Genomic DNA, 12,188 nt, shown 5'->3' with positions numbered 1-12,188 from the left:
ATTTATCAGAATTAGGTTTTTTTTAAATCTTACCCACAATGATGTGGACCATTTGCACTTTAATTCAGAAGCTAGAGTCTGGTTTAATCATCAGCAGGCTCCCTGTAGAAAGGCAGCACTTGGAGGATATACGGAAGTTGCAAAAAGGCTACAATGTTTTGTACTGCATTTTCTGGAAAGTCTTCCGAAGAGATACCAGATATCAATATCAGTGGATGCTTAGGACCACTGTATTGTCAAGCTCTTCCTAATGAAGACCTTTACAGGCCATTTTCATCTTCACTCATTGAGCTGTCAGCAGCTGATGGGGAAGGTGCCTGTGTTATGATGGGGAAAATTTTGCTGGATATAAACATGGCAGTGTTGGAAGAAAATGGAAGTTTTTCAGATGATGCTTGTCTACAGATTAGTGGTAAGTATGGGTTTTCATAAGCTATGATGAGCACAGCTGCTCTAGGGGTAGTAAAATGCATTAGGAATAAGGGTTGCAGGAGTAGTCTTGGGCAAAAAGATCACCAGATCTGAAGTATTAACATTTCTATGAGACAAGCATCAATTTTGACATGTTAAGCATATGTGTGTTGCATATTAAAGAGTATTTTCTTAAATATAAAGCACTAGGGAGTTACCATTAGTGTATTTTGCCATTTTATCACCATACATCAATCAAACACACTGAAGAAAAGTAGACTATGTTCGTCGCTGCAAACTTCAATTAACGTTCAAAAACCTAACCTCACCAATCTACATACGTTATAGGAAAATATTTCTTAATAAGGCAAGCTTTAATATCCTATTCAGTGACCGGTGCTCTGCTTGCTGAAACAAGTTTCTGCAGGCCAGTTATTCCCTCCCACCTTGGAAGTGTGCAAAGAGAAAGGGAGCACAACAGGGTGTTTTTCCTTGGAACAAGATTAAACTATTAAAGGCAGAGGTACATTAGAAAATACTTCAAAACACTTTGATGGATGTGAAAGACCAGTTGACAAAATGACAAAAATAATTACTAAACTGGCCTTGCATGAAAGGAATAACGTAGTTTTAGTACTCATATAGGCAAAGTCTAAAGCTCCAAAATATTGTAAGCTAGAAATGATATGGAATTTAGATGACCTGTTTCTTGTGTTGCAGTGTAATGTTTTACAAACTCTCTTTCTCTGTACTTCTTCCCACCTTTCTCTCCTAATGAGTCTCCAGGTGTAAGGTCTCCTATGTAGTCATTGACCAGACCTGCTTGGTTTTACCAGCTTTGTTGGATCACAGGACTTCTGATTATATGCTTAGCCTATTGTTTTATGGAAAAACCTATTGTACTATTTTTGTGTTTAGCGAACCTTTCAATTTAATCAAAACATCATTACTGTGCCCCTGTCTAAAGTTGAGTTATTTTAACTAATGGAGTTTTCCAGAACAACTCTTCCCATGCTAGCTAACACAACTGTCTTGTAGTAATCCACGTGTGTATGCTATTCAGACATTGCTCTGTATATTTTCAGTCATAGAGCAAACTGCAGCTGCTGGCTTGCTTAGCAGCACACTATAAGCATATAATCCAATACTCTGTTACAGCTTCTGATACATATGGAATTGTAAAAGTGGTGCTGGTAGAATTAATACATTTGCCTTAGCTGAAACTATCACTTGAAGTCCCAGTTCATGTATACTGTCATAACTTTTTAAGTGTGTACATATTTTGGGAAACACAAGCTGCTGGTATTGATTAACGAACGTGTGCATGTATGGTAGGAGCGTTAGATATTCTGAGGGTTCCCAGAATTGGGTTCGTGTATATATTCATGTGAAGAAATCCTGAGGAAAGCAGAATAAATGAAGTAGGCCTCAATAAAGAACGTGAGTAGTCAGCTCACTTCCTAGCATTAAGATTTAGAGTTATTCTCAAAAGCACTTAAAACCTGCCCAGTTGATTTTCACTGTTAGAGTCCAGTTACTTCAGAACCAGAAAAACATCCAGTGCTGTGTTATCTTTAAAATTTGTACATGTTTTGGCTTGGGATTCTGTGTATATGTGCATGTATGTGTGTGTGCCTGTGTGAAAAACAGGAAAATATATTACTTCATGCCTCATGGTAGTCCTGTGCTCACAGCATACAGCTAAAACTTTTACTTGCCATTTGAAACTCACCTCTGAGTTGTCAAAAATGAATATCTGTAGATGAGAACAATTGAATCCAAGGAGCATAACAGGGCAGGCCAAATGAATGCAGCTCCAACACACCATCTGCATTTGTATTGTTGCAGGTCCAAGTCTACCAATGGCAACTGTTGACATCAAAAACCCAGAAATCACCACCAATAGATTTTATGGCTCCCAAGTCAATAATATTCCCTATACCAAAGAGAAGAAAAAAGGAAAAGCAAAAAAGAAGAGACTGACAAAGGCAGATATTGGAACTCCTAGCAACTTTCAGTAAGTATGCTTACTCTCTGTGCAAAATGTACATTGTAGGAACATGCTGTTCAGCAATAAGTGGGTTCTAAAGGCTTGGCTTAATCATACCGAATAATGTACAATAATGTTTCCCTACGTACAGGTTTCTAGTTTTGCTTTTATCACCAGTGCACTACTGTGCACTAAGCAGGTGAAAATGAAAACTTGGGACTTCTGTCTACATATTCGTTTTATCGGTTCTCAGACTTTTAATTGGCTGGATGCCATGGGAAAAAAGCAGGTTCTTAATCCAGAAAGGAGCCTCCTTGCTTGCTGTGGCCATAAAGCTAACTGCACAGACTTTCAAAATGCAGTTAGGCTGATGTTATAAAATGAAACAGCTCAATATCTACTGTAGGATTTCAGCAGTGTCATCTTATTACATAATGATGTAGAATGATTATTTTGGTGGCCCAGGGACGAGATTAGTGTGCTCAGCAGTACAAAAATAGACGGTGTAGAAATTGCTAAAACCTGTTCAACTGTTCAAGGATTATTCATGCCACAGTAGTTCAGTGAATATTTAGTATAGAGGAACCCAGTACCCTTTTCCGTGTTTGCTAGGAAGTAGTTGTTTTTGATGATGTTAAATATATGTTTACTTTAGTAGTTAAACTTTGGTGAGGCAAGCATATTCAAGTTTTAACCAAAGCAACTTTTCTAGTTTGCTTTGCGAAGGTAGAACTTTGTATTATACTGCATTGTGTGCCTTTCTCAGCTACTCAGAGGTTTAACTTGACTGCAATGGCAAAACCAGGTCACTTTCAAGGTGAGAAAATGAATTTGTGGAAACAAAAGTGCCAGATTTACTGAAGCAGCAGAATGTCATTACTTAAGCACAATGTATTTGTACTGGAAGATCAATACAATTAAATTAACACCTGCTTTGGCCTATTTTTTTCTGTGTTATAAGGTAGATACCATATCTACTCATGTATAAGTTGAGTTTTTCAGCACATTTTTTGTGCTGAAAAAGCCCCCCTTGACTTATACACAAGTCAGGTGTATTTTAAAAAATATTTAAGGGTTTTTACTTTGTCGGCCGCCAGGGGGCGCAGTGTTTGGGCTAGCAGCACCAAAATTTCAGGGTATCATCAGATGACACTCCTGATGATACCTGCCAAGTTTTGTAAAGTTTGGTTCAGGGGTCCAAAGTTATGGACCCCCAAAGGAGGTGCCCCCATTGTTTCCAATGGGAGCTAATAGTAGATGGGGCTACCCTTTTGAGGGGCCATAACTTTGGACCCCCTGAACCAAACTCCACCAAACCTGGGTGCTATCATCAGGAGGGTCTCCTAAAGATACTCTGAAATGTTGGTACTGCTAACATAAACATTCCTCCCCTGACAGGTTGTGTGAATTTTCCTTCTAAAATGACACCTGCCATGTGCAGTTTTAAAAATATAACTATTTTTTTTAAAGCAGGGTAGTTTTGAGTCAGTGTACAGGCATATTCATTCCAGTTTTTATTGTAAGATCCATTGTTTAAAACCCTTCCTTACAAAAAGCTAAAGTTTTTGTACTTTTAAAGTTATTGTTGATACCATATTGTTCTTGTTGACCCTCTTCCACTTACAGAGCTAGTTTACTGTTTTTCTTTGAAATAAATATTCAAAAACATTTAACTACTGATGCCTCAATTAATGTAATTTAATTGGTATTTATTTTTATTTTTGAAATTTATCAGTAGCTGCTGCATTTCCCACTCTCAACTTATATGCAAGTCAATAAGTTTTCCCAGTTTTTTGTGGTAAAATTAGGTGCCTTGACTTATAAGCGGGTTGACTTATACACGAGTATATATGGTAACTGAATAATTTTCCAATGTCTGTGAGAAATGAAAACATTAGGCATGGCTGACTTTTTTGAAAATAGTGACCACAATGGCAACTACATAGCTGTTGTTTACCTGTAAATGAGAGGTACTGTAACTATCAGAGATGATAGTTACAGACTTTTTGTAAAGACCCACAAACAGATTTTTCACTGAAAGTTATACATAATAGTTAACAATTTTTTAATATTGTCTTGTAGACCTTATAGTCCCTAAGTGGTTGTGTGTATAGATAAAAATCTAAGTGAGACTAGTTTCAGTGGGTAGCTGTAAAAGTCTACAGTAAAACAGCTAGATTCAAATCCAGTAGCGTCTTAGAAAATCAACAAGATTTTTGGGGTATAAGCATTTGAGAATCAAAATTCCTTTCATTTGATAAGTTGGGCTAGTAGTTTTGTTTTAGCTTCATTGTTTCCACGGAGTAAGCCTTACATTGTTTTTATTTATATGCAGTCTGTCTTATTCATACTAGCTAACTTAAGAATATGGACTTTTCACTTATTCTTAAGGACTCCAGCATTGCTTCGAATCTTATCAGTGATTCCTTGAAGAGTAGTCAATAATGGCAGAAGGTTCCTTGAAAAGCTACTTTTCTACCATTGTTGTAGGCTGCAGGGGAGCACTGAATGCATACTTCACTCACGCAGGATCACAATAAGGTTTGGCTGCTGTCCTGAGTGTTCATGGTGGAATTTATCACAGAATCCCTAGCACCATACCAAGCTTTGATTGTGGATGTATGGGAGCCCTTGGGCAGGCAGATCAGTGTAGAAAGATTACCCAGTGTATGGGAAACTTGAAAACCACTGTCACAGTGCCACTAAAATGTTAAATGCATTCGGCAACACCTATAATTTCTAATGGAGCTCAGAATTAATTTATGATAAAAGACTTCATAAGAAGTGTATCACCTAGCAGAAAGAAATCAAATAAACGGTTCATGCTGTGTCTGGCATATAGCAAAATTACAGCTTGTTCAGAAGCTGAGCTCCTTATTCACAGAGACTGTTTCCATGGTTATCAGACCTTTGAGAATGAAATATGGGTTTTCCCAGTACAGAATGGCCTTTTAGACCCTTCGAGAAGTCTGTTTTCACAATTCTTAAATTCCCTTAGTTATCGATGTTTCTAAGATGCAGTACTAGCTATAATCTATTGCTGTTGTCCAAATGGCATCTACAAAATCCTATGGAACTACTTAAGCACTACTTTTTCTCATCCTAACCAGTTCTCTTTCTATCAGGTGAATAGTTCCAACTTGCCATTTAATTGTTCTGAAAACTATATGTTTTAATGTAGTTGCTTTAACCTCATAATTATCTGTACTAGATCTTTTGATTTTTGTTTTGTTTTCTTCTAGGCATATTGGGCATGTGGGCTGGGACCCAAATACAGGTTTTGATGTAAGTGTGACAGGTGATCCTCTCAGAACTTGGTATTTTAGCATGTGAGGCTTCATGTGTGGTCATTGCTTCTGTAGAACAAGTGGTATGGGCATTTGTAATTCATACATCCCATTTATTTGTATCCTGCTTATCTCCCCAGTGGGATCTAAAGAGGTTTACAGTAGAAATAAGGGAGGGAAAGAAAGAAAATTGCAGAGGAGGCTTCTGAGTGCAAAGCTAGTTTTTCTCTCTTTTGAATAATCTTCTTGCCAGCTCCCAAGGTATAGAACCTGTGGGCATCCCCATGCCTTAAATACCAGTGAAACAGGAGGAGAACAAAGTTATATGTTAAGCAGCTGATGCTAGTCAGCTAGGAGGTTCTTCCTCACTTCCTCCTCTGCCATTTTGGTTCACACGGCCTTAAAGCTGCACTACAACCCTGCTTATATTTCCTATATAAAAATGGAATTCTCACTGGAAATGAAATTGTCTGGCTATTTGTTACATTACTGTGGATTAAATGAGCTTGGATCTTATGCAGCACTAGAAGAAGAGGAGTGTTTGGATTTGTACCCCGCCTTTCTCTTCTGTAAGAAGACTCAAAGACAGGTTACAAATTTCTTTCCCTTCCACTTCCCACAACAGACACCTTGTGAGGTAGGTGGGACTGGGAGACTTCTAAATGAACTGTGACTAGCCCAAAGTCACCCAGCAGGAATGTAAATAAGGGGAAACAAATCTGGTTCACCAGATAAGAGTGCCACTCATGTGGAGGAGTGGGGAACCAAACCCAGTTCTCCAGATTAGAGTCCACTGCTCCTAACCACTATACCACACTGGCTCTCTCTACAGAATCACAGTGAATAAATGTTGATCTTTTTGTCTCCCCTGTTGTGCTGCAGTGATTTGTGATCCCACAACAGTACCCTAAGAGACCAAAGGACATCAAGGAGGTCATAGTAGTGGGGGGACAACCAAAAATTGTCCTCTGCCCTCCTCCCTTGACATACTTTGTACTTATTTGGCAAAATCATTGTTGGAAAAATACTAGTCTGTGGCATAATCTTATCCTTAACTGCAAATAACCCTATCCCCTTAGGTTAACAACTTGGATCCAGAGTTGAAAAAGCTATTTGATATGTGTGGAATTTCAGAGGCTCAGCTGAAAGACAAAGAAACATCCAAGGTTATATATGATTTTATTGAAAAAACCGGAGGAGTAGAAGCTGTCAAGAACGAGTTACGCAGACAAGGTGAGCCTTGTTTCTTCATTGAGCTTTCTTATTTTTTTGTTTCAAAATATTGATCGTTTTCAGCAAGCTGAAGCAATGTTGGCAGACTTTTCCAATTACAAATGGCCTCCTATTAGCAAGCATGTTAGAGCACAACTTTTTTTCCCCACCAAGTTCTAAATTTCTAGACACACTTGGATACAAACCGTGCTGAATTTAAGTTAAGTATGCCTCAGTTTTGATTTATGAGAGCAGCATATTTATGTATGCAATATGGTAAGCCTCTGCTTCATTTAGAAAGTGGCTTGCCTCACATCAGCTGTAGGAACTCATGAGCAAAAGCAATGGACAGAACTCTAGCTGTGGGTGCAGGGGTCCTTTTTAAGAGGATGATGTTTTGGGGGAGTATGTTTAATAGCCAAGTAGAGTTACAAGTGGGAGGCCAAGTAAACATGCTGTTTTAGTTCAACGTTTAGATTGCACCATCACAGAAAGTATAGCTGGCTGGTTACCTGCTGAGAGGACTTAATCCATGTTGAGCAGGCAGCAGAGGTTGGAGGATGAAGTTGAGGAAGCAAGTTGTATAGGTGGAGGAGGCCTTCAGAGAATAATAATATATTTTAACGTTTATGATCTAGGTTCACCACGTTGGAGTGGTATGTATGAACTCTAGTCTATGAAGTTCTTCATGTTGTGGTGGTGTGTAGCACATGGTGCATAAACACTTGGGCAAATAGTAAAATAGACGTGGAGCCTCAACAAATGAGCATTGGACTTACAACCACTTTGTTTGGATGACACATTTTCTGTTTGTTGGAATTTTTGACAAATGAAACGTGCTGCAGTCAGTTTGTCACACTAACTTATTCACTTCCATGTTTTTTTTACCTATATGCTGTATAATAATGTATGATCGTTTGAAGTGTGCATGTGTTTAAGATCTTGATTCTGTTGCTTGGAAACAATCTTTTTCCCCCTCTGGTTTTTTTGTTCATATGCGTGTTCTAATTGCAAGTCTCACTTACAAGTGGTGGTGTTTGCTCCATGGCTGGCTAAATGGGGTGCATTTATCAGTAAATGGCTGGCATTATGGTCTTTTCTGTGAGGGATTGGATGAGTTAATGATGACCATAGAGGTGGGGTGGGTTGTGTCTGGAGGGGATGGGGGAGTTTCATATGGTATAACATGTTTTAGCCTCACTCTCCTGAGGCAGACTAAACCTTAAACTCTTTATTGCATTGCAGTGTTTATTATATCTTCCCTCTATTCCCCCCCCCCCCAAAAAAAATATAATGAGATTCTGAAACAGCTGTGGCATAAATTTTCAATAACAAATTTTGCTTGGAAAACTTGAAAAATGCTTCAGGCATTTGCAAACAGGCAAGTTGAATCAGTGACCTCACATTGGTTGGACAATTACAGATCTTCCTAAATGCATGTTTTTCCATGTATACATTTTATTTGAGAATTTGTGACTTGTATTTTAATACGACTTCTTAAACTGAGCTGTAATAACATAATTTTAAAATCAGTTGAAATACCTAATTACCTAAGGAATAACGTGCACAATCAGGACTGTGTATCTAAATACCAGATGCCAGAGGATACAGATAGTCGTCAGTGCTGCCTTGAACATAGCAAAGACCTAAATCTCTCATTTTCCATAGCATAGGCTTCCATAATCATGACAGAGCATTTCTCTTTTGAGACTGCCACCAGTCTGTAATAAAATGGAAAAAGCATGTTATCTCCAACTGCTCAATGATCAAGGAACAATAGATGACAGAGCACTTTCTCTGTCATCAGTGCCATATGTAATGGTAACATTCCCCAAATGTTTCTGAGACAAGTTCGCAATTAGCAAAGATCATAGAGAACAGATAGTATGTGTTCTCCTCAGCCAGTTCCAGAACTTTATCTGGTTGCCACAGCCTGAGCAAGTAGTTTCCAGGATGACTACAAGAGCAGCCTCATGTAAATGTTTTACAGTAGTCCAAATTAGAAGTTACTAGGGAATTTACTGCAGAACAGCATAGTTAGTGAATCTGCTCAAATCAAAGTATTATTTTGCCATACCTTTCTTCCATACTAAAGCCCCTATGTCCAAGAGCACTCCCAAATTGTAACCCTAATCTCCTGTGAAAGTGATGCTAGTCAAGACTGGTGTTTCCACTACTTTACCAGACCTGGGCCTTCCTATTACAAGCAATTTGGTCTTCTCTGTATTGAATTTCAGAATCATTCTATAGCCTCCTTGTTGATCTATGGTGCGTGATAACTGCCTCAGCAGTGTTAAGCTGGGAGTGCAAAATGTACACCTTTCAAATAGATTTTTAAAATTTGAGTCTGCATTTCAGTAGTGTTTGTTGACATGGGTAATCTACTGTTGATACAGTGGTCCCTGTTTTAATGTTTAATCCTAATTAATTTGCTTCACGATGACAAATTAATAAGGTCACTACATATGAAAAACTTCAATTGTGAAGACTTACCCCAGTTTGAGTGACATTTAAACAACTCAGCCATCCAGGAGCATAGAGTTCTTTCCAAGAAAGTATGGATTTCAAGGTTCAGTTAATCCAAAGGCCAAAACCCCCTTGAGGGATGTGGATTGAACCTAATGATGTTTTCGATTGTGTACAGAGAGTCTTTCATCAATAAAGGAAGTCCTTGGATTTAAACCTAGGAGTGTAATGGTGGTATATCTATGAATATAAAGACAGAATTTCACTGTTAAATATCAGTGCTGGCCTTTACAGGAATTTGATGAATGCTCTAGAGTCCAGGCTAAATATGTATTTCATTCCAAAGACTGTTTTGTGATATCAGCATGATAGAATATGTATTCAGGTGGAAATATAATATGAAAATACAAAACACTGTCTGAATCAGATGATAAAATACTATTATAGTCTGTCTGGTGCTAGATAAATGTCCTTGTCATTCATACCTAGTATAAACTGAGCTAAAAATTTCTGTAGGAAAAATGCAAAGTGAATTGTGTTGATGCTTTTAATTATGAATACTTGAACTTACAAGTGCCTGACCAACTGTGGGTTTGGGGTGGGTTTTTTCTTTTTGTTTACTCCAGCTCCACCACCACCTCCGCCATCTAGGGGAGGTCCTCCTCCTCCTCCACCCCCACATAGCTCAGGGCCACCACCTCCTCCTGCTAGGGGAAGAGGAGCTCCCCCGCCCCCTCCATCAAGAGCTCCAACCGCTGCTCCCCCACCTCCCCCACCTTCTAGACCTGGTACTGCAATACCCCCTCCTCCACCAAATAGGATGTATCCTCCTCCCCCACCAGTTCATTCTTCCTCTGCACCCCCAGGCCCACCTCCACCCCCTCCACCCCCATCAGGTGGTTCAGGTGCGCCTCCACCCCCACCTCCACCCCCACCCCCTCCTGGACCACCTCCACCACCTGGTCTTCCAACAGAGGCTGACCATCAGCTTCCAGTTCCTTCAGGAAATAAAGCAGCTCTCTTAGATCAAATCCGAGAAGGTGCGCAGTTAAAGAAAGTGGAACAGAACAGTCGGCCAGTCTCCTGCTCAGGAAGAGATGCACTGCTTGATCAGATACGACAGGGTATACAGCTGAAGTCCGTAAGTATTGTTGTTGATTTTATGTCTTCCACTAGCAAACTTTGAAACCTCTAGCAAAACGGATTGAAATAAGATTTGCATGCCAAAGGCATGTAGCTCCTTAGCATAATCTGAATTAATGAGAAAGAGAAAAGGGTGAATGAAATTACAATGTATATTTGTTCCATTGCTTAATATGGGAATAAGGTTTTCCTAGGTTTTGTTTAAGTTTGGAATGGTATTTCAGCTGTTTTTCATTTTTTGTTGTATCTGGCATTAGACACATAGTCTTAGATATACTCACATAGGCTTCAGTCACTTGTTACCAGTATGAGTCTTCAAAATGTGGGGTCTTGAACAAAGTAATGATATCAGCTATGGTTGAAATAAGGCCATGTTGTTGGAACAATGTCTTTTATGTTTAGAAATTATAATTACAAAGACATTTTGAGATGAATCCTATTTGGGAATATGAGTTAGAGGATAATTGGTCCTAGATCACCCAGTTTGAGTCTTTGCTTTGAAGTCTCCTACACCTAATCTAGCACTTCAGATGTTAAACTTTGCTGCATCTTACAATGTTGAGCATATCATACCCAGCCCATATCTGTTTTAATTTACATGAAGTTTACCTTCAGCAGTCTTTTGCTGATGTGTCTCAAAAGATGAAGGTTAAATGTGTAGTTTTTTATAGTTATGCTTTGTGTTTCTCCAAGGTATCTGACGGCCAAGAGACTGCACCTCCTACGCCTGCACCCACCTCGGGTATTGTGGGAGCACTAATGGAAGTTATGCAGAAAAGGAGCAAAGCCATTCATTCTTCAGGTACATTGTTAAAATAGTCTCTTTGTTTCAGTCAGTCATTACAAAGTGCAGGCTTAGTTTTTATTAACAAAGGCAGTGCAGTACAGTGTTGCAAAAAGGAAATACAATTGCAGTTTGTTGTGCAATTGATTCTCATTCTTACTCTGAAAACATACAGGTTCTTTAGTAGAAATACAGATTTTTGCTCAGGTACAATGCAAAAACATATTTGTGTAACCAAGAACGGGCCCATTGGTGATCATTGAAACCTGGCTAGTCTCATCAATTCTTGGTTTCAGTGCCATCAATCTTTCCTTGTCGACTTTCTGCCAGGGGCCTGGCTTGGATCTCTACCTGCTTTTGGGGGGCAAAGCCTCACCCCATCCTTAAATTCCTTACTGTTGGACACCAGCGACATGTGAATAGGGATGTTGTGCTTGGAATTTTTTCCCTTCTGACTGCAGTGCACCCCCTGTGCACCACCACATGCAGTCAACCAAAGAAGCCTCCTAAGTGTCCCATCTGTGCCCCACCTCATGCAAGTTGCTTGCAGCAAATACTGTTGTATGTCTTATGGCCTCCAGCGCTCCAAATCTCACCTGCTAACAGAGGGTGTCCCTACACAGAAACTTTGCACGAGGTCTCACACCCTGAAAACTTCTAGTTCCCCCCAGCAGTGGTACAGATGAAGTGTTTTGAAATGAATTTATTAACCAGAGAAAGCAAGTATCATGAAGGAGCAGCTGTGACTTCTTCATGTGTTTGGCCCCCTGAATTCTCTAGAGATTATTTTTTATGCAGTCTCTGCTCTTTGAATTCTTTTGGGGGTGGGGAGCTCTGAGACTACAGTCTCTAGGGCAGATAAGGAGTATGTTTGTGCCTCAGGGCATGTGCCTTT

General features: G+C 39.3%; 1 protein-coding gene across 3 annotated transcripts in view; it reads left to right on the top strand.

Moving 5' to 3' along the window:
• WASL (WASP like actin nucleation promoting factor) overlaps positions 1 to 12,188 on the top strand; it is a 42,243-nt gene that overhangs the window by 26,274 nt on the left and 3,781 nt on the right. For 2 of the 3 annotated variants that reach the window (XM_048500238.1, XM_048500237.1), the window contains exons 6-10: positions 2,260 to 2,428; positions 5,644 to 5,686; positions 6,768 to 6,921; positions 9,993 to 10,507; positions 11,203 to 11,311. In XM_048500238.1, the coding sequence (XP_048356195.1) occupies positions 2,260 to 2,428; positions 5,644 to 5,686; positions 6,768 to 6,921; positions 9,993 to 10,507; positions 11,203 to 11,311 (990 nt within the window). Of the gene's footprint in view, positions 1 to 77; positions 413 to 2,259; positions 2,429 to 5,643; positions 5,687 to 6,767; positions 6,922 to 9,992; positions 10,508 to 11,202; positions 11,312 to 12,188 lie in introns of those variants that run through there. The other variant, XM_048500239.1, reaches the window with a different exon arrangement.

This window comes from Sphaerodactylus townsendi, linkage group LG06, assembly GCF_021028975.2.
Source record: "Sphaerodactylus townsendi isolate TG3544 linkage group LG06, MPM_Stown_v2.3, whole genome shotgun sequence".
Classification (NCBI taxonomy): Eukaryota; Metazoa; Chordata; class Lepidosauria; order Squamata; family Sphaerodactylidae; genus Sphaerodactylus; species Sphaerodactylus townsendi.
Note: the sequence above shows the minus strand (reverse complement) of the source record. Positions and strands in the feature narration are given on the sequence as shown.